This window comes from Pelobates fuscus, chromosome 2 (genome assembly GCF_036172605.1).
Source record: "Pelobates fuscus isolate aPelFus1 chromosome 2, aPelFus1.pri, whole genome shotgun sequence".
Lineage (NCBI taxonomy): Eukaryota > Metazoa > Chordata > Amphibia > Anura > Pelobatidae > Pelobates > Pelobates fuscus.
Genome location: NC_086318.1, coordinates 216,097,397 through 216,120,776, shown reverse-complemented (window position 1 = coordinate 216,120,776; position 23,380 = coordinate 216,097,397). Strand labels below are relative to the sequence as shown.

General features: G+C 36.2%; 1 protein-coding gene across 1 annotated transcript in view; it reads right to left on the bottom strand.

The window, feature by feature from the left end:
• RSPO3 (R-spondin 3) overlaps positions 1-22,416 on the bottom strand; it is an 84,211-nt gene extending 61,795 nt beyond the window's left edge. The window contains exon 1 of the mRNA XM_063441170.1: positions 21,504-22,416. Within this exon, the coding sequence (XP_063297240.1) occupies positions 21,504-21,600 (97 nt within the window). The 5' untranslated portion in view covers positions 21,601-22,416. The remainder of the gene's footprint in view (positions 1-21,503) is intronic.
• Between the last annotated feature and the right edge of the window lie 964 nt (positions 22,417-23,380).

The following is a 23,380-nucleotide window of genomic DNA, read 5'->3' as shown; positions in this document are numbered from 1 at the left end:
GATGTTATATACGTTATTAAATAGCAAACATATGCGTATATAAAATCAGCTTGCCTCTGCTGACTGGCAGGGTACTTCCATGTTTAATAAATAATGTTAACAGTTTCCTGCTTTTTATTAAAATACAATACATAATTCCTTCATGGATCAACTTTTTGTCAGCTTGGGAAGACAAACATACGCTGACCTTGGCTTGATGTCAAAATTTTTAGTTTTTGTCATGTAGTTTGGCCAAAACGAGCACGCTTCTTCAGTGCTGACTGTTCTCAGATGTTTACGAAGTTTACTCTGAAGTTGTATATGATGATGTAGAAATGATGTAACATACACTGATCTACATAATCTGCCCTGATTGTGCCTTTCCTAAGACTGTTGTGATGTCAGAGTGAAATTAATTAAAGAACGTATCTGAAAACAGGACATGGATTTTAAAAATGGTCCTGGTTATAACTAATTTAATTTCCTGAATTCCCAGATTCAAAAATACTCAAATTTGACTGTTCTGCTTTAAATGTGAACCACACTTACATTAATAAAGTTCATAGGTAAAACAGTAGTCCATTTAAACAAGACCTTGTGAAGACTTTGCTAATTGCTGGTTATTAGTTTTAATGTTTTTTTTTTTATAAATTCTTTATTTTGAAAAGATTTTGTTATTTTTTTGGGGAAGGGGTACAGAAAAGAAGTGTGGGATAAGGATTAGTTTCTTGTTGAACATGTTTCATATCATAAATACATAATGATTATTGCATTCACATACACTGTAGGTACATTTTTTTTTGGGGGGGGGGGGGTTAGGAGGAGGGGTACAGAAAAGAATTGGAGTCGGGAGAGGGTTACAATACATCAATGTTGCGGAACAGAGTTGGTTATATCACTGTCGCATAACAATAATTACATTAACATTAACATTAACATTAAGGAGGAAGTTATGGTCCCTTGAGATGCATGAGGGGGAAGATTACTGGGTGGTAGTCTGCGTACAAGGTCGTACATGTTATGAGCGGGTGTGGTAATTGGGTGGTTCCTGTATGCCCCTTGGGATTGGGGTTAGTCTGTGTCTTGGGGTTGCATTTGTGTTTTACGTCTGGTCCTAGCGTGTCGTTCTTGTGAATCATAGTCTCTGTCCTGTTATATTTGGGGTAGGAACCGTATGGGTCCAGTTTTGGGAGGGGAGGTAATGACTTTTGAGAATGTTTGGTGGGCGTTGATCGTCCTATGGTTTGGGTAGGTGTCGTCTATGAGGGCTATCAGCTGTATCTGAGATTCGTCTGCGGGTAAGGGGGGTGTATTAGGTTGTGAAGGGAGGTGGGGGATAGGATGGGTGGAGGGGAAGTGGAGGGAGAGTCTGCGGGTGTGGAGTTATTGGGGGATTAGTATCGTCCTAGTTAGCCATGGATCCCATATTTTGTGGTATGAGTTTGTAGTGTCGTGGACCAGAGCTGACAGTTTGTCCATTTCCATGGTTTCTGTTATTTTGTGTAGTACTTCAGATACTGTCGGGACAGCGTTGCTTCCCCAGTGTCTGGCTATGGTTCTCCGGGTGAATGTTTTATTATGTTAATGTTATGTTTCATCTTCAGCTCAGCTCTTCTCAATCCACTCCAAGAGAGAATGTGTGCAGTTAATCATTCTCTCATCTCCGAGGTGCCCTCCCCCCAACACACGTTACAGCCACCTACAAAAATGAGATGTGAGTGAATATGATATATTCCAGAGCATACAGATCTCCTGGTTTTATTAAGCAATGCAACAAATGTTATTTCATTGTTGCATAGGTAAAAACGATATATTTGTTTGATATATATAAACACACACACATATGTATATGTATATAGCCATTTTAGCCATTTTATTGGTTTTAGTGCATTTTTTGAGTTTTCAATCAAGGCTTCTATTAAATTAACAAAACAGATTCAAAGAGTCCACATTCTTTCTATGTGATTTACCAACACATTTTTCATGCAGACCGTGAAGCAACACAAGTTAGAATAACAGTCTGCGGCATTTGCAATTTTTGTATCTAATGATAACACAGCACAGCTCACATTACACCACATTACAGAGCCTTTCTTTTGGTTTCACACTCTGCGTTTTTTTTTTTTTTTCTATTGAAAGTATTAAGCCATTTTCTCAAGGCATATGGCTTTTGCAGTAACTAACATTAATATGAGCTATCGCTTAGGCATCGCTACTTACACTTTGTTTAATCTCAATGGAAGGGATTACTACAAATATTTACAAGAAAATGAGCAGCGAAAAAAAAAAATGGCTGAGGACCAAACAGTATTATGCAAGCTTTTACTGAGTATGAAAAAAAGGCAAGAAAGAAAAAAATGACTTCTCGATGTTTCACATTTTGGCTAGAGAATAAAGATCAGGTAAAATAAACTAAAATTGTATTAGATCCTTATTGGGTCAATCCAATATGCTGTGATATTGGTGTTTAAACTAACTGCAAATGTAAAGGGTTACTCCAAGATCGTAACCATTGCAGCCTGCTGTAATTGCTATGATGCGAGGATAATGCTGGCCCAGTTTCACGGTAATGGGGCAATTTTAGTTTAGGGTACAAATACTCTCTCTCTATAAATAGTATTTAAGAAGGATCTGCTGGTGTATTTGGGAATACTCATTCTCCAAAAATGTTATTCATCATTGCATATTTGGGCAAAATATCCATATATGGTAAATATCATTACTGGACTAAAACCAAGCTTTCTAAGTAATTTAAATGCATATTAGGTTTCTACGAGGATTTATTCCTAAATAAATTTAGTCCTAAATAAATCTCTCCCTGGCTGCTTCTATCTTTTGCATGAAAACAATGATTTTGGGAAGATATTCTACTTTGTTTTAAACAAAGTAATGTACTTTTTGAAAAGAAAAATACCTTTTTAAAGCCATTTTTATGAATGGGGAATCACTGGTTGGCTGAGAGCGTCAGCTGACTGCTCTCAGCCCATCAGCAGCGGCCCTCTCCTGCGGCACTCCACGCTTCCTGAAATGGAGATTTCAGAAGCCAGATTTAAGGGGGAAATTGAGATAAGGCTCACTAAGAGGTTAAACCATTCAAGAACAATATAACCTCTTGAGGTAAGAGTGTGCCCAGAGGCCTCCTGGTACCATAGCAACTTCATTTAGATTAAGTTGTTATAGTGCCTAAACTGTTTTTTTTAACTATCTCATAAAAATCGCACATTTTCTTGTGTTATATAACATAAAAATGCATATTCCAATCCAGATTGATTACTCACTTTTGCCATTCTAGACTTAAGGAAATGGAGGCATGTATTACACAGATTTACATTTCACATACCAGCAGGCTACGCATGCTTTTGGAATTTTTACAAAATGACAATCTGTATATTCAGGGAATTTGCTGTGCTGTCTCCTCTAAAAATTAGTATTTTTTTTTTCTTTCAATTTCACTGAAAGGAAAACCCATTAGGTTTTCCACCATAATTGAATGGATTGTCAATCAAATCCCTGCTGATAGTTCCTATCCTATTATCTATTTACAGCAGCCAGACACTATTGTGGTATCCTTTCATAGCTTGAGCCAGACCTCGGAAATCCAAATGCATCACTTGGCAAACATGGGTACATAAATTTACATTAACCCCTTAAGGACCAAACTTCTGGAATAAAAGGGAATCATGACATGTCACACATGTCATGTGTCCTTAAGGGGTTAAACACACTATCATATTTATAAGCCTTTAATTAACCCAGTTTAGTATATAAGCACTAGTGTTACATTACCGATCTTGTAGATACAAATAAATATGTTATCTTGAATTGGAGGCAGAAACACTGTCACTTGACCATGCCAATGGATGAACCCAGGATTACAAACAGAGTTATAATGACTTTGATAAGACTCTGTATTGCTTTGCCATTGCTAAAAGCCTCTCCTATATGCTTATATATTCCTGAAAGATTTTGCAGGGGTTGTTTTTCTAACAATATTGTACTAACTGCCCATAAAGGTTATTCATCTAGCAGGAATCTGTTGGCAGTTTTGGGGATTTATGTGAACCATGTAAAGGAATCCAGTACCTGAGCTATGTGATTTTCGATTTAGAGTTATCACCATGATATCAGTCTAACACATGTTATTTCTATAAGAAATCATAGGTGAGTCTCATAATTTGGGACATGCTTAGGACTTCACTTTTCGCATCTGCCTCAGATTCTGCGTTGTAATCTTTGTGGTCTTGGAAAGATGAAGAAAAAGCAACTGCTGGATTAACTGGTGTGGCAGTAAGAGATAGACACTGAGAGATAATCTGTTTCCACCATCATACCCGTAAAGGTCCTACAAAATACAAATAACTTAGGGACATGCTACTCTAGAAAGGGCAGTATCTACATAGATACATCTCACTCGAACATATGCAGATAAACTGAAAAATGGTTGTAGTAAAGGATAAAATTATTATGTTAAAGTTGTATAGAAAGAAAGAGTACAATAAGAAAGTCATTCTAATTAAAGCATCATTGTAGTTATATATAACTACCCAAAATAAAAAACTTCCACTGCACTGAACAAGTAAAAACATTGATTGAAGCATGAGAAGCATGAGAAGTATTGAAATGAAAATCGGTGGAGGAGTACATGCCTCCTCCGTGACATTGCAGGAGACGGAGAGGTGAGTACCACCTAGGAAGGCACAGCGCTGGAAAAAGGTAAGTAAAACTTAATTTCTTTTTAAATTTGAATGCAACCGGGAGGAAGACCTGAACAAGAATAAGGACAGGAACACGTAGCGTTAGGAATACAGATTTGTATTCCTAATGCTATAGTATTTATTCACGTTATGATGCTGAATGGTTTCATTGTTTGTAGCCTGATCCTAGACTTGAGTGTTTACTGGTCTTTGAGCTAAAGAACAATATTTTATTCATACTTTAATGTAAACCAGCCTTATAAATATTATTCTGTCAATTCATACATATGACTAGATTAATCAATAGGTAATCTGTTGTTGTCTGGCATAACTGGATATCCCGTTTTCCAGGATGCACGGATTCAAAAGGAATGATGTGTCCATCGACTATATCTTTGACACATGTGGCCTGCCCATTCTGAATAAACACCATTTGTGCCCACTATGAATAAGCACTACAAATGTGCCCACCATGAATAAACACCACTCCTAATGAGATTCAGTTACTTTGTAGTGTGATAATTTTGCTTGTGGTGGGAGTGGTCGGACATAGTAGTACATTGCATGGTGGGTACTCTATTAATGATTGAATTTTTATGTGGTTAGCATGATTGTCACCAAAGAATCTGGAGCATTAAACCAGATCTTACAAAATCAGTTATACTGACATCAAACAGGACACTAAATTACTCGTGCTTTATGCCACCCTGTAATATGTTTGTCTTGCCCAATTTACATAATCAGTTTGCAGTTGTAATTAAAGACTCAGATAACTATTACAAAGGTGTGAAAAATAAAGTCTAGATTTAGTCATACAATGATAAACCTAGAAAATCTCTTTGAATCTGCTGATAACGCTAACTTTAATCATAAACAAGATCACAGGGACTCACGTTGCACACCACAGTGTTTCCTCCTCCAATTCAACAATTTAAGGCCAAAGCTAAAATTAGTGGATCTATATTCCCGATGCCAAAAATACATTCTATCAAATGACTGAAGTCTATAAAGTCATTTTCCTAGAGACTGGCTATTTATAAAAAAAAGAGTATACATTAGACTTACAGAAACCAGGGGATTCTAGACTAAAGAGAATGGAAGTTGCCATGCCACATCATTAAATCCTTGGTCTGCAGTTGGGTTATTTTTTAATTGACACCTTAAGCTTGAAATCCTGGGTTCCCTGTTCTTGGTATTGATATTTCTTTTCTCAAGTTTATTTTATTAACACTGTTAAGAAAGCTGGAATGAAAAGGATATAATTACTGAAATTGTTCACTGTTGGATGAAGAATCCATGGTTCACCGAGGAATACATAAAAACATCCTTGTGACTTTCTCTTAGACAATGGACGGAGTCCAATTTACTAAAATGTCTATATTTCAGCAATGTTTGTCCCTATCCGTGCAGTATAGGACTTTCAGATGGACGTGAAATGCAATGAACATAGTTATAGAGCTCTTTAACGTTGTACCATGTCTTGGGTCTTGGGTCTTGTTTTATCTGAAATTCACACCTTCTCTGTAGAGGAATCTCATGAATATCGAAATAAAGCTTATCCTCTGAAAAAAATATTATGTTTAACTCCAACAGAGTTGGATGGATAAAATGTATGTTATGGAAACCACCAAAGTAGAACACAATCCAACACATGTTTGCGTGAATTTTTTTTATGGAATGTTACATAAAAGACTGTGTGTCTGGAAATGTGATACGTGGAATTTTAAATTTAGCATTGATTACAAGTAAACCTTGTTTTGATTTTGTGTAGTGTTTACTGATAAGATGACTCAGTTGGTAAAAAGACTAATTGTAGAACATCTCCAAGCTGTAGGGATACTCTTTGATCTTTCCAAGGGCAATATAATAAGGGGCATACTAATAATACCATAAGAAAAATGGGATGTATCCTTTGATTATTGTTATTTGCCAAATTATTTAAACAGTTTTATTAAAAAAAGTTTGCAGGTCACAATTAGTAAAATTCCAGTTATGTACTATTATAATGTATATTAGTATGGATTTAACGTTAATAAAAAGGACAACTAAATATGTTCAAAACACAACTTATTTGGGCATATATCAGGTAGCATCAGGATTATAAAATGTAACAACAGTAATGTGGCTAAATGTGTTAATCCTGTTGAATATTTTGTTTCAGTGCTTATTTTTTGGAGGTTACGTGTGACCCATTAATATTGCCATGCCCTTGGAGGTCCCTAAATGTCTCTGTTACTCTAGAGACAGAAACTAGAATGTGTTATACAAACAGTGGATAAAATGTGAGCTGCTTCTCTTAGGCTGTCAGCTGCCGGAAACAATCAAGCAATGTTTTATGATGATAACACTTCAAGTAACTGAGAACATAATAGTGACTTGAGGTCTCTAACAGGGACATTAACATTACGAAGGATAGTGTATGATTGTAACTGAGGTATAACATAAAGCAAAGTGAGTAGATGACCACATAGTTATTGAAAATGTGCAATACTGGGTTGGATTCAATATTGTAGTTCTAAATTATGTTTTACCATCATTTACCATAAATTGCAATACCAGCTAAAGGACAATTCAGGTAATCCTAGCATAGTGAGGAATATTAAATATAAATACAATGACTTGTGTTCATTTGATTGTCTATTTATAACTGTTTATTAAAGGACCAATTAAGGCACCCAAACCACTTCATCTCAATGAAGTGGTTTTGCTGCAGTGGTCCTATAGTTTTAACTCCTCAATATGAAACATTGCAGTTTTGTAGACAGAGCAATGTGTTTTTTTGCAGCATTTAAGGGACACTATAATCACCAGAACAACTACAGCTTAATGTAGTGGTTCTGGTGTCTATAGCCTGTCCATGGAGACTGAACACTGTAAATGCTGCCTTTGCAGAGAAGCCGCACATGCGTATCTCACTGCTGCGAGGGCTTAAAGGTAAATAAATCTATTTTTATTATTAACAATTGCATGGGGGGTCCGATAAACTAAATGGTAAGAAGAACACTATGGTATTAGGAATACATGTTTGTATTCTTAACGCAATAGTGTTCCAACAAGTGTTCGAGTGATGACAGATAGATGTACTGCTAAAAAGTCTTCTAGCATGCAGTGCAACCATTTTTGGACATTCATGTTGACAATGTATCCTAAATCTCTTCTTTACAAAATTAGTCACTTATGTTCCATGTGTGAAACATAATTTTTCATTTTCAATATTAATGTATACAAATGCTTTATACAAATGTGTAAGGATTGCTACTCATCCAGAGGAGTTGTAAATCTGTTCAAAGTATTTTTTCTTTTTGTATTTGAAAAACTAATCGTATTAAATGATCTATTCAAACTGATGTTTTTTTTGCAAAGATTGTAACACATAAATCTAATGAGAGACACTTTCATAAGAACTGAAAAAGTTGGACACATTCAATGATGACAGCTACAATAATTCCGGTATTTATTACATGCAATATCTCTGGCAAAAGTTTTCATCGTCTGCTTATCCATTGCTTAGACTAAAAAATAATTTTAGCAACATATTTATGCGACTGAATTTTGCATAGCAATACACCCAGTCAAACTAACTAAGTGGTTGAAGATGATATGGTAGTATGTGCCAACTCGGTCCAGGAGACGCCACATCACCGAATGTAGTAAGCCATCTTCTGAGATCTAGACTATGACTATGACATAGATTGATATAGTTGGAAGCTCTCTTCTAGCCGCAATGGGTCAGGGAGACGCCTTCCGGAACACCAAAGTCGATGCTGCTGAATGTCTAGATATTTTTCACATTTATTTAGACCGTGCTGTATTTTCTAAACCACTGGATAAAGGTGTTCCATTTTACAGAACAACATATGTAATGTTACAAATATATTTGTGTGCTATGCAACTGTAACTAACCAGATTTATGGTTTTTGTTCAGTTTTTGGCAGTATAATTTTTTTCATGACCTTTAAAGACCCTTCACATGTTTAAGGGTGAATTTAATATATTTGAACTTTTATAAAAAGTCACCTGCAACCATTACCAGAACATAATCCTTGTTTTTATGTTATTCTTTATAGTTTTTTATTTTAGGAATATCATCATACTTTTACTACAAATGTGGATGCTCTATCATAATTTGATTCTTTTATTTCAACCTCTATTTATTTATTTATCCAAATTATCCCATATTTCATACTAAAAACACTCTGAAATGTAAATTATAACACAATAAAAACTGCTCATTTTAAATAATAAAGTTTATCAACTTTTTAATTTTTATCCAATTTTAACCGCTATGTTACTAGAAAGAGAAAAAGATAATGTAAAATGAATTCAAAACACAATAAATTCAATATTATTGAAACTAATGTGATGTTTAATAATCTTGAGATCTGACATTCAAATTTGTTTCACAAATGTGTGTTTGAAATTCTGCTGTCTGTTAGAAGATCAACTATTTCTAATGGATGTAAAAATATATATGTCTACAAGATCCAGGATCTTAGTACATCTATACGCGCAGCCGGCAACATCCATTTATTTAAATGTAATCAGAAGTTGGAGTTACTATCTATTCCTAAAAAATAAATGTTACACTACCTAATTGTATTATTAATTTGTGTTTCAGATCCTTTTATTCTTTAGAAATGTTTTTTAAATTACATTTTTATTATGAAAACCATGCATGGAGAGGAAGGAAACCCAAATGTAAACAGCAATTTCATGTCACATGAATTACCAAAGAAAGTTTTTTCATTAATATGTATATTAATGAGAAGTGTTCTATAAAATGTAATTAGAAATATTATTTTATACAAATACATATAATTAAAAAGGTTCAAAAGACGAAAATCTGAATGTCCAATTGACGTGCAGTGCATCTTTAAGTTGTTTCGAAAAAAATCAGGGAGATGAGACAGCAAGTCACCGGTCCTACAACACCAGGTGCGATTGCTTTCATGACTCCCTGCAACTGAGACAGGTAAAAATTAGGCTATGGCCTGCAGTTCAGCATATTGCTAAAGTATGGCCATGATGGTCAGCCACGCCCACGTATAAGCCATCAGCTCACAATGCATTTACCGGTCCGCTCTTTGTCCAGGGAGCACAGGGCCTGTCAGAGAGAACTTTTGATTTCTCTGTCTGCATGTCCAGCAGCAGGCACTCATGCTGCATTAGGGTGTACCTGGACACACTCTGCACACCCCGTGTGCACACCAATGATTATATTGCTTCCAGCAGATAGAAAATATAATTTCAGTAATATCTTTCTTTATCTATCTATCTATCTATCTATCTATCCATCTATCTATCTATCTATCTATCTATCTGTCGTTCTGTCTGTCTGTCTGTCTGTATCTATCTATCTATCTATCTGTCTGTCTGTCTGTCTATCTGTCTGTATCTATCGATCTATCTATCTATCTTTCTATCTATCTGTCTATTATAAACAAATATCAGGAACCAAGTAGGGTTATTCAATAAACAGATAATGCATTAAGTTGACAAAATAATTGCAAATGCTCTGCAAATGTGCATGAGCTTAAACTATTACCGAATGTAAGAATGTTTTTAATTTTTACAATTTGGCCCCACATTTGCAATTCCCTAATCAATTATCCATGAATCTGGTGAATAAACTCCCATATGTAAGATTTTTACTAATATTACTTAAGAGGATTTGCAGCTCCAGACTGCAACCTTTACATGATCTGAAATTGGGCACTGGCAAACAGATTTATGGTGATATCTACAACCACCAGAGTTGGTCGTCGGAGCAGTCAGTTTGTGCAACAGATTCAAGCACAATTTTTTGTTAATTTTTTTGTTAAATTCTTGGGAATTCACATGAAATTTGCAAATTTTAGGCCAACTGAACTACACAAAAATCACTTATTTTGTCTTAAAATGTGTAATACTGGGGGCGGAGCCTAGCACCCAGACTGAGAGGTTGTGCTGCATCTCAGCTCCTGCTTAATCCTGCACCTTTCGGGGGTAATCCCCCCAAAATCTGGCACAATCCCTCACTGGAGAGCATCGATCATGACGGGGACACCCGGGGGAATCACCCGATACTACCCCCCCCCCCCATGGACCGATGGGGGTCATCTCGGTCCACATTAAGCAACTGGAGAGGCAGTAACAAGCAGCAAAGCCAAGACAACCGAGCACGTGGCACACCTAAAATGGCGGCGGTACGCACGCTGTGCAAGACATCGGAGTGCCATACAGGGGTGCTGGATTGCTCGGCCAGACTACATGCTATATTTGAAGCCTTTTGGGCGAAATTGGAGATCCGGGCAAAGCAGATTAAACACAAACAAAGCCTGAACAACGAGACACTCAGGCAACACAGCCGCAAACGAACTGCTCCACACCCACACAGAGCCTCAAGATGGCGCCGCAGGAGGAAATGTCCCCCGCACAAAAGCCACCACAGGAGAGGTCACCTAGCCCCAAACCGCAACCACGGAGTGCTGCGAACCCTCCGCACACCCGGTACCCGACCGCACTCTTCTTCCGAGCGAGGAGCTCACCTGGAGGTAGCTCTCCATCACCACCCATACACCCAGGGAGATAGCCGGGACCCAGTGGAACCCTGGGCCCACGACCCTGTTGATGGGGTCAATGGACATGTGGTAGGGGCCCCCGCTAAGGCCTCGGGCCGAAGACACATGGAAACACCCGGGAGTGATAGGAGAAGAACCGCAACGAGGAGGATCAAGCGACCGGTTGGTCGGAATGGGCAGGCAAGAAAAGCAGGACAGCCTCCTAGCCGAGTGCAGGTTAGAGGGGGCTTCTCCCCACTGCCTGATGGACTGGCTCTCGATTCTTGCACCGCCATCCCACCCTGTGGCGTTGGCTGATTTCTCAAGCGGACGACTGCAATGCCCATTACCCGGGACTCCTACTAATCATTGCAAGTGTTATAACCGGTACCAAAACTATTGCTAGCTTTGCAACTGTCACATCAGGCCTAAGCCTCATCGCATAAGACTTAATCAAAGTATTAATCACTGTGTGTTTCCTTAGTTACTCACTTAAGTATAACCTAAGCTAATTGACAGGTTACTCCACGAGGAAGAACTAGCTAAGCTTTGTTTATTTAGTTGCTTATAATTTTGACTTAATCAGTTACACAGTCTTCTATGCCTAGGCCCATAACCCAGTGGCATAACGTTCTCAATGCATGCAAGACTCAATGTTTAAATAACCTGTTTACTCCCAGGCACATCTGCCTAGTACACTTCAGCTTGAAGTCATTAGCCTGTATAGTTGGCTTAGCTCGACATAACTACATATGGAAAATATGCAGAACCATCATATACCTCCCATTGAGCAAAGTGTTTTCTTTATCTTATGTTTAAATTACTGTTTATCTATGTGTTACCGGAGGCTTAACTAATACTTGAACACCTCTGCCGGCACTGCTATAAGTTCACAGGTTAACTCTTGGTGGTTATAATTAGTTTAACCGTATTAGTTGTCTTTCCTACACCCCAAACAGGCTTAGCGGACTATCACAGCATGTGGCTTTAATGGTTAGAACAATTATCACTTTTACCAACTGAAGCGACTGCTTTAAGCTGTGTATCTGATAGCTAGTTAAACCAGCATAGCCAGTAACACTAGCCTAATGTACTGTATACTAATGGGATCTTGTGACGTCTACCTAGCTTGACATAACTACCTGTTGAAAATGTGCAGAACCATCATATGCATCTCATTGTGCAATGTGTTTTCTCTTGCATTCACTTTATTGTTTCACTATATGTTACCGGATGCTTGACTACTCTACCTTATGTTTAACTTAAAAAAGGTGCGCTGTTATTTAAAATGCCATACTATGTCCAACATTGTTTCTGATAATTAAGCTTGTGAGAGCTGTTGTGGCTAGACAAGCATGCACTGTTTACCCATGCACAACAAAAATAAAGATTTACAAAAAAAAAATAAAATAAATAAATAACTGAATTGGAAATTTAAATTTAAAAAAAAAAAAAAAAAAAAAAAAAAAAAAAATGTGTAATACTAAATTTGACAGTTCTTGGCTTAGCAAATGCTTATTATGCAGCAGTTTATCTACTGATATACAACAGTAATTCACCAAAAATCTAAAATATTCACCATGCTTAACATTTGAGAAGCAATACAAAAGCACAGTGTACACTTTGAGATTGTTGCAGAATAAAACATTATTATGTTATTTGAAGAGTGAAAGAGATGTAAAGCTATGGAGTTCCATTATCCATAATTTAAATAATAAATCTTAAGAGATTCATTCACCAAACAGTGATTATGGTGAAATGGCAGCTGATCCCCAAAGGTTGGGCCAAGTTGCCACCTTTGATTTTTGTAGCTCTTCTGACTTGACGTAAGCGTCAGCTGTTATATTATTTTAACTCACTGTTTAGTGAATATTTTCCAAATAAATTCTGCCAGCCATCCATATACAGCAACCGATGATTGGGAGGAGAATACAGATCTGCGTCTGGTTGGTGAAGATTTATAAAGTATTCTTCTAAAACAGAAGTGTGCAACCTTGTCTCCAGATGTTACTGAACTACATTACACCGGGAATTGTCCAGGGAAAATCAAATTTAAGGCCAAAATAGCTGAACTGGAAAATTCTCCAATGCCAATTTTCTGCTTGGTTACTTTGGCCTAACATGTTAAATTCTCTGCTTAGTCCCTGACAGCTCCCAGTTTTATGAAAAGCTCTGATGACTTCTAAGTAGATTTCCAAGTATTATAGGAAATATATTCCACCAGCATTAGCAGAAACAAGATGAGACATCTGTGCCTAAAACATATTGATCAGAGACTTTATCAAGCCTCCTGTTTCATTTTCATCATGTTTAGATTTAGCGGATTTATTCCCGCCTATGATGTTATATAGCTCAACATGGAACAGTAAACAATTTCCCAAGTTGCTTGTTAGCTGTGTAAATGGAATGAGTAATACAAGGCTCCTCTATAATCTGTCATCTACAATAGCAAATTGAAAAATATGGCTTTAAATTAATTAATGATAGATCATGAGCAGGAGGTCCACCACAACACTGGGCAGAAATAAATTATTGATCAAATAGAAACATTATTGATACATAGTTATGATATTGATGTCTATATATATAGAGCCAAAACCATAGACACAGAGACAAAAATATGGCAAGGTGAAAAGGGAGGGAGGGTGCAAAAGAATCATAATGGAGAAATAAAAACCCAAGAATGGTATTACATGTTTAAGGAAAAGACCCAAAGGTTAAAGGACAACTGGGGGGTCAGAGAGGGCAAGCAAAAATGACAATATGGCCAAGATAATCTACAAAGATGAGGGAGAAAGAGAAAGGAGAATGAAAGACACAAGGGGGCAGACAGAGAAAGGAAATGTACATATCAGAAGGGTTATCACATTATGGACAATGGGGTTATCACATTATGGACAATGGGGAGAAGCAAAATGCACTTGAGGGCCACAAAATGCACTTGACTGTGATGATAGGCCACACGTATGTCCCGTGATGAACAGGTGGTGTGACAAAATTGCACATATGAGAAAAATGGGGCAACAAAATTAAAATGTGTACAAAGAAATGGCACACAGGGAAAGGGGTTATGATTATAAGACACAAAAGTAATGCCACATAGATAAAAAGGAGGAACCAGATGGACAGAGAATGCAATGATAGGGCAAACAATACATTTATTTCCTAATTATCTCCATTTTCTAGACAACTGTTTAACTTGTTCTCTGTTTCAGATAATTATAAAGATGTCTGGCCAGATGTAATTTTTTTTTTTTATATGTATAACGTATCTAAATGTTATAATATAATATGTACCAAACAATGCAGTAAACTTTGAAAAATAGTTGGCCATTTGTAAAAATCTTTATTAACAGGCGCTACCTATGATCTATAGCACATTTGAAGGAGCACTCAAACACTGCAATTATGCTCAGTTAGAACATAATGCTAAACTGAGATTAGCAAATGGAATGGAGAATGAGAATGGAAAGCTGGAATTGCAAATTCTAGGATAAAATATCCCAAAAATGCAAAAAAATATCTGAACTTGAGATGTTTACCAGCTCAGCCATTTGTGGGCCAAAGTTTGCGGTTCCCTCATAAGTGGTGAAAACCCCCAGAAAGAGTATAGTCCACCCATTAACCCCTTAAGGACACATGACTTAAATATTCCGTCATGATTCCCTTTTATTCCAGAAGTTGTGTTCTTAAGGGGCTAATTCCCCTACACATTTAAAAAGGTTAATTCTTATTTGTTAAATGGATCATCCTTGGCATACTGTTGGCATGTTTTACTGCTTATCTATATTCTACTATCATTTTCATTGGATTCCAGTCGTTTACTGTACTTTCTGTGAAATCTTATTTATTTATTTTTTTAAGTTTTATAGTATTATATTATTGAGTGTTATATTTTGGTACAAACTTTGTAGTGCAAGTATTTTAAGTAAATTAATTTGTCCCCATTGCTATTTTATGTTAAAAAGTAAAAAGAAAGTTACATTAGAATTTCAGATTTCAGATGATTTGCTCTTTACTGATTAAAAGCCTGGTAGAAATAGTTCTGCCAAACATAATAGGTTGTCTTCAGACTGTCATGTAGATTTCCCAATAGTGTATTTATGGGGATTTCATAAGTAATAGAAGCCATATGATATTTGTCAAGGCTCTAATAAGTCCAGGGCTGAGTTGAAGATAAATATGTATTGCACATTAACCATAATATGAATACACCTAAAGTAAAATGCAGATCCATGATCAATTTATGGATTACTAAATCCCCACCATATTATTATATATACTAAATTCCTAAACATATCCCAAGGTATGCTCCAAGTAGCTTCACTGTTGAGACTACATCTAGGATTTACCACTAGAGGGTAGTACAAACCACAGATTTGGCTGTAGCCTTAAACTTGCAGTTTAAGCAGGCAAGATTCTTGAGAAAAAAAGTTGCATAGAATTGCAGTATCTTTTATGACCTTTATATAAGGAGTTTTCTCTTCGTGGAACAGAACGCTCTGTCCATGATATATATACATATATAACAGATATGAATAAACAATAATGTAAATCTGGTTTGTGAAGTAATAACTATGATGACCACTTAGAACTCAACGGCTTGTAGACTCTTGACAGGCAACTTTTTTTTATAGAACCTGTAGCAACTTAACACATAGATGTGTAGAGAGGCAGCTATTAAGAAAAGATCATAGCTTTTCATCAAATCACACTGAACGTCCAACATGCACCTATTGACGTTGTTCATTTAAATTTGTCCTTTAACACAACCGGCACAAACTTATTTACTAAATCTTACAAATTTTATGAATTTCAAATTTCCGGCCAAAATATCTAAATTGAAAACAATTATCCAAGTCAGCTATTTGTTCAATTCTGTATATTTGGCCTAAAAAATAAATACCAGCAATTCATGTTTTATTGAGCAACTGTGTTAGTTTATTGGTTTTAGTGATGATAACTAATAGTAGTTTAAAAAAAAACAAAAAAACATTATACAGGCATATTGTTTTATACATTTGCCTCTGCAATGTACAATAAAGTAGCTGACTTTTAGGTCTGGCCCACGATCACTATATGGTCCTTGTCCCCCTACACATATACACTCAATTCTCACTGAACATACTAACTTCCTTAGACTGTGCACTGTGCTTAACTCGTAAGTGCTATAAACTTATGAAGCCCAATGTTGGAATGGCAAAGGTTGGTGAACTAATTTTCCCATGATTCTCAGGGTTGGTCGAGCATCATGGGATCACAAACATACCACTGTTTGAGGCCTAAGTTTCATTGAAAATATAGTTTCATTAGTGCTCAGTGCAATCCTTTGTGAAGTCTGAGGTACTTTAATATTAATTTCCATTTCACTGCCTTCCTTTAACTTTTTTGACTATTGAGTATTGAGAACAATTTCCAAAACGTTAATTTCTATCAAAACATGCTCTTTAAATGTAAAACACACCATTTGCTGATATAAAAGAATATGCTGTGTGTCTGGTTTTATATTCTCCACAATAAAAAAAAAATGTAAGTTTGAAAGTGGGGTATAGTGATAGTGAAATTGGGGTCTAGTAATTAAGTGTATACTTCCTACATGGAGCTTTCTAGAAATCTACTGCAGGTGTAGTAGAGTTGTAGAGAATTCGAGATGGAAAGCATAAACTCTACTCCTGTGTATGGCATGTGAACAGCAATAATTAGAATGCATCTTGCGTGTCATTGTTATACTTTTTATTGAATATATGAATTCATTGTGTTTTTGTAATGGTCGTAATAGTTTATTTTGTAACTGTATTCTTTAATCAATCGTCAGCTCTTCTCTACTGCTTGTTGTCTAATTGGGATATTATACATGAAGTTTGCAGGTTGGCTCCCAGCTCACGTCAGCTCATTGTTTAGTAAATAAACCCCATTGTTTTATTTTATTTTTTAAACTTGATCTCCCCTGCTTTCTTCCCTACCAGCAAAGTGGAATTTTCGCCTAAAAGGGATCTATTCTCTCAAAAGTTAATAGCCTAGTAAATAGCCAAACTGTGACTATTGCTGGCATGGTTCATTTGTCTAAATTGACTATTTTTGCCTAATTTTTGCTTTCTGGTTTTCAGTCCACTGCAATTTGTTATTTAGGGAATAACTTGCTGATGGATGGGAGAACAGGCTTAAAAAATGTCAAAGGTGATTTAATTGTGCATAACAAAAAAAATACTAACTCCTTGTTACAAATAAATTTGTAATATATTGTATTATCCAACCTTTGCTCTATTACAGTCGTCTGTAAAATGTGTTATAATGATTTAAATCGAAGTATCGGAAGACACAATGACAGAAAAAACTTTTTTTTTGCTTAACATTTTGTTGCAAAAAGTAATCTTTATATTTTAATCTCCTAAATGGCAGTTGGTACAATTCTAGCTTTGTATAGATGCAGTTAAAAAAAAAAGTATGAAAACTATTTTGATTCAGGTTTTTATAATTCAACTCATTCTGCTTTCCCGTGAGGTGTCTTGCAAAAGATTTTTTATATTCTCTCTCATCTTTGAAAAGTCTGTTATTCTCACCTACGTCCATATATGTTAAAAAAAAAAGCACAGCTCTTAATACATTTTCGAGAATAAAGGTGCTTTTGAACAGTCATGCATCTCATGTGCACCTGTGCGTGCACAATTCATATGACTATCTGCATGTGCATAGATGTGTATACAAAATGAGTCAGCAAAGAGGGGAAAATGATACTTTCCAGCAAAAGTTTTTTTTGCAGGCTATATATATATATATATAAATATATGTCTAGACTTTTGGGACTAAGCAAGAAAGTTGTACCCAGCCCTTGGGACAAAACTCGCAGATTTTCTTGCATTTATAATTTTGATTTATTATATCAATGATTTTATTAACATATGTTCGTACAGAAAAGATTATCACTTCTTTCTCGCAGACGCTTGTTTAGCTTATCTGCTTGGCACATACAGCTCTATCAAACACAGCACATTGCGACTACAAATGCTTATTAAGGAGAGGTCTGCTGATCTGATCAGTGAGTACAGTTAAAAGAAACAAGTTGGTTTTGCCTGCTGGAGGGCACAGCTATACTCACGCAGACACTATTCGCCATTCAAGCTGCATCTGTAAGCAGTTTTAAAGGAACAGACAGAGCTCTTGATGAACTGGTGATAGTTTGGAAATCATGTCAAGATAACACTTGAAACTTCCTATAGATTCAAACATTCGCTACAACGTGAACTGTCAGGAATTTCAAGTGAATTCAAAGTAAATTTGACATTATAGGCCAAAATGAAAAACATAACTGATTTGGAGTTTTTTTTCACTTTAGCTGCTGTGGCCCAAACATTTGAAATGCACTTGGAATTAATTTAGAATTCCTGACAAATCACACTTTAGTAGATAATCACGCTAATGTCTATCTACTATTGGAAGCAGCTGCCACTTCAAAGGAGAATGTGTTTTCATGTAGAGTAATCTTAGGGACTAAAAAGAAGAACAATATGTATCAAATATAGATATATGTTTTTTTTTCTCAGTTAGAAATCTCAATGCTTACATAAATTGTAAGCCTACATTGAACTGAGGTTCAATTACTTTTTGGATACTTACATAAAGAAAAAAATACATAGTATTGCGCTGCAATTGTTAAAATCTAGAACGCTTTCTGTACAGGCGTATTCACTAAACTCTGGGTTTTAGTGAATTAAATCAGAATGGCAAAATTAAGGCTAAAATAGTCAATTTGGAAAAGTTCTCCAACTCAGCTACAGTTATAGCTTGACTATTTTAGCCTCAGTTTTGTCATTTAACTAACAGTTTGGAGAATAACCCTGAAAGCCTTCATTTCAGTATGTGTTTATGAGAAAATATAAGAATTAAATGTATGACTGTTTTAAAAAATATTCTCAATCTCCACAGTCCGAAAAACACTGATTTGATTCTTATGTGTGCAATTTATGACTTTAGGGAAAGTAGGTAAATCAATATGCATTCAGCAATTAGAGTGTAAGCTCCAAGGGCAATTACTGAATATGTTATGAGTATTAGGTAAGATTAAGCAAGTTTTGATTGTGCATTATAAATGGATTTGATTTGAAACTAAACTCTTTTGCAAATAATAATCTCCAGATCTCTGCCAGCAGGCAAGGGGTGTGTCAATAAGTACTCAAGATCTAAATCAGATATCTAGAAACTAAATATGTGGTGGGATAAGTACAAACATATTGTATGTATGGGATGCTGGTTACAGTCAGGGAACTTCAGAAGCATTCATGCAATGATTTGGTTTGTAATAGGATTTGCAAGAGGAGAAAGACATTCCAATTACAAACTAATTATCAGAGATCACCAAGATGAGCTGTGCAAATAAACTTAACTCCCACAATGCCAAACAATTCAACTCTTCTTTTTTTTTTTTTTTTTTTTTTTGGGCTTGTATTGCTTAAACAAGATAAATTAATACTGACTAAAGGCTAGTCTGTTATCTGAGGCAGACACACTAAAATGGCAAATCAGGGTTTGCTTCAAGTGAGGATTCTTGGATATTAGCACAGATAATCTGAGCCCCAGGCAGGTCTAAGAATGAATGAACTCCAAAGACTGTTTGCTGGTCACTGAGATAATTAGTGCTGCTTTTCTATAGTTATAAAGCACCTACAGTATGACTTAGTGGGATTGCAGCAACCGTTAGCTATTGGCCCTTGCTGCTGCAGCAATTCCTAGCCTCTTGATGGAGGTGTGTGTATATAGAAGACTGAACTTTCTCCTGGCGCTGTCTGCCACTGGTGTGGTCTGGGCTTAATCTGACTTTAAATTGCATAGATCCATCGGTCATAAGGTGAAACTGTATATGTTTCCCGTATTAACTAGCCCAGTCAAAACAAAACCAAGAAAAACTCCATCTGTATCTGATAAGAGTGCAAGGGTTTCAATAAAATACCTCCCTGAGACCTGCCCAAATTCTTAGAGTCCCAGATAGAACCCCTTTTCAGAGTCCATGCCTTTCTGATAGAGAGAGAGATAGACAGACAGACATACAGACTGATAGATTTACAGATAGATCGATAGATAGATAGATAGATAGATAGATAGACGGATAGATTTACATATAGATAGGTAGACATAGATACATAGATTTATAGATACATAAATAGTAGATAGATAGATAGATAGATAGATAAATAAGTAATAGATATACATTTGGATAAATTGATAGATAGATACATACATACATAGATGTATAGATACGTTAGTAGATAGATAAATAGATAGATAGATAAATTGATAGATGTATTTCTACCCAATAAGCATTGTTGTAAAAAAATGTTAAAAATATATAAAATAAATATAAAACATGCCCAGCAGTTGCTATTAAACTATAACTCCCAGCATCCTTAGATGACTTTCAGATGACTGAAGGTCAGGTGAGGAATTACAGTCTGGAACAGCTGGAAGCAAATAGTTTCCAAGAAGACTTACTGTCCCAGTCTATAGGATAGCTTACAATCAAATCTCTCATTCTACAAGTGTCCACTTTAATGTCGACAAAAATAAATATATCATTTCAGACCCAGTATCCCAAATCACGTCATTGTGAACGCATGTTGTACAAATTAGATGAATGAATAAATCAATAACTTACCTCAGGAGTAATACACACAGCTCAGTGTACAGCGCTGCGGTCTATGTTAGTGCCTTATGCATATTGAAATAATAACCATATAGACTGGGTGTGTAGTCCTATTAATGCGCTATGAAAGTGATTAGTGGTGTAAGAAAATATTTAATGCGTAACCATTTATTGTGTGTAGGATGCGTGGACCTAACTTACATTTTATTAATACAAAATTTGTTTAAAAAAAATAAAGAAGCATCGCAATAAAGCAAAATTAAATACTGCAATGTGAATGATGATAATATTATCATCACTATTATTTTAAACAATACATTTATGATAAATAGCAATATAATGATATTAGTTTGCCTAATACTACAATTAATATTATAATTCTATTTTATTCTGATGGGGCTGTTTTGAGGTTCTGGACACTTAGAATTACCAACATAGAACGAATGGTCACGAGCTATATTAGTAGTTAAACTTATTATAATTCTATTATACACCCCTTTATAGCCCTGGGACGGATCCCATAGGGTCATGCTGGTGCAGCCGTACAGAGCACATACAGTTTTATTTGCTATTTAAAGTGACCTCTGCCACCCAGTATCTGTAAGACCCACACACTCCCCACAGCAGGTGAATCCTAGCACCAGCTACAGCACTTACTTCTACGATGTCGCCTCCCTCTGGGGATCTGCTGGCTGCCAATGTATTCCAAGAAGTTCAAAATGATAAAACACCAAGAAATCAGTCGAAATTGCATAGTAACCTTATAATGCTTTCTCCTCTATTTTTTTTTTTTTTTTTTTTAAAGTCTGGAGTGTTGTCTCCAAATGATGCTCTCAGGGTCGATCCAAAATGTGCCCCAAAATCCAGAAAGATTAAAAATAAATCCAAAGAAATTTGTCAGGAAGCACAATGGAGCAGAGGGGGTTAATGGTCAGGAGAGGGTTATTTCTCAATTTTCAGATGCCCTGGGTATCTTGCAAAGCTTGTGGTGGAGTTAGCAAGCAGGGTCCTGTGGAAGGATGCTGGTAGCATTTTGCATAGAAGTGGCAAACTAAGTTTGTGCTGCTTAGATCCAAAGAGAGGAACTTTTGCCCAAACACACCAAAAAGAAGCCCGGCTCCTGCTCACATGGGGTACTGCTGTTCCAGCTATCTGTCACTTGCAACAATAACAGCAGCAACCCATCCACTTCTCCTAACTCTGAGTTACACAGGAGAGACATCCATCTGACAAGCAGGCTCCCTGATAGCCATCTGTGTTAATATACCAGCAGACCTCACAGGCAAAGACTGGCAGTGGTCACTGACTCCTCACTTGAGCAACTGCAGCAAGTTTCTTGGTCAAGACGACCTAACATTCCAAAATTTACAGAGCTGGACTTTTCTAGGGAGAGATCCAGAAAGAAGAAAAAAAAAGTTGCAGGTTCTAAACGCTGCAGTAGAAGAATAGAGTTACCAATGAGCCACACAGATTCTATAGTTTTTTTTTTTTCACAGATCTGGAAAAAAAGTTCTCTGCTCTCTGTTACACAGTAAATCAAGCCCTTAGGACTGCTTGACTGCTACTCCATAGGCTGTTCACTTAAAGACTGCCTGCCTCTGCTGTCATCACAGGCTCTCCTGGCTGTGCCCTCTCTCTCCCTATCTCTCTCTCCCATACTAGTCTCACCCCCTCCTCTTTTTTAAAGAAAACCAAAGACTGAGTGTGTAAAGTAAACTACAATGGGACGTGGGCAGTGCTTTGGGATGAGAAGTGGGGAGTTAAAAAAAAAAAATGCTAAATGAAAGCCTTCTTTCGCATATACGTTTAGCTCTGGGTTGAATTATCCCATAGAGAGAGATTGAGAAGGATGGGAGAAATTCAGAAAAAAAGTAACTGTGATTTCAGAACAAATAACCAAAAATGTGACTGTGAATTCTCCAGCAGGCTGTGTGATACAAGGCATTCTGCAGATCTTCTGCAAGCTTCACACCCCTTAAAATCAGTTTTGGGGGGCTGTGCACACATTTTATCTCGATTTTCTTGAACTATAGTTGTTATGATTAGGTCAACAGCTATGGCAGATTTCCTTAATTCTTTTGATGGGGAAGAAACCACATCTGGATTTTAATCTCTTCATTAGAGGCGACTCTCCCTCTGAGTATCCCCAGCTTCTGTTAGGGTCCCAGTGCAATTCACACATGAAATGAATATTTTCTCACTTTTATTTGATGTGTGAATGTGTAGTCTTCTTTGCTGAAAGCAGACATAAGCTTCCTAACACATTTCAGGATAATAAAACAAATAAGAAATGATTTAATGCAAAACAAAGTACTTAGCAGGAACTTTGACTGCATTTAATTTTGTGTCTTTTTTTCTCAGTTAAAAATATCATATTTTTTTCCCCAAATTTATACCTATCATTAATAATAGATGAATTTAATTAGATTAACACAAAATTCAAAAAGGTTAAAAAACAAACAAAAAACAATGTAAACCCCCGTTAGTTTGCAATATTTACAAGGTTATTCAGTAAACTCAGAATTATGATCTGA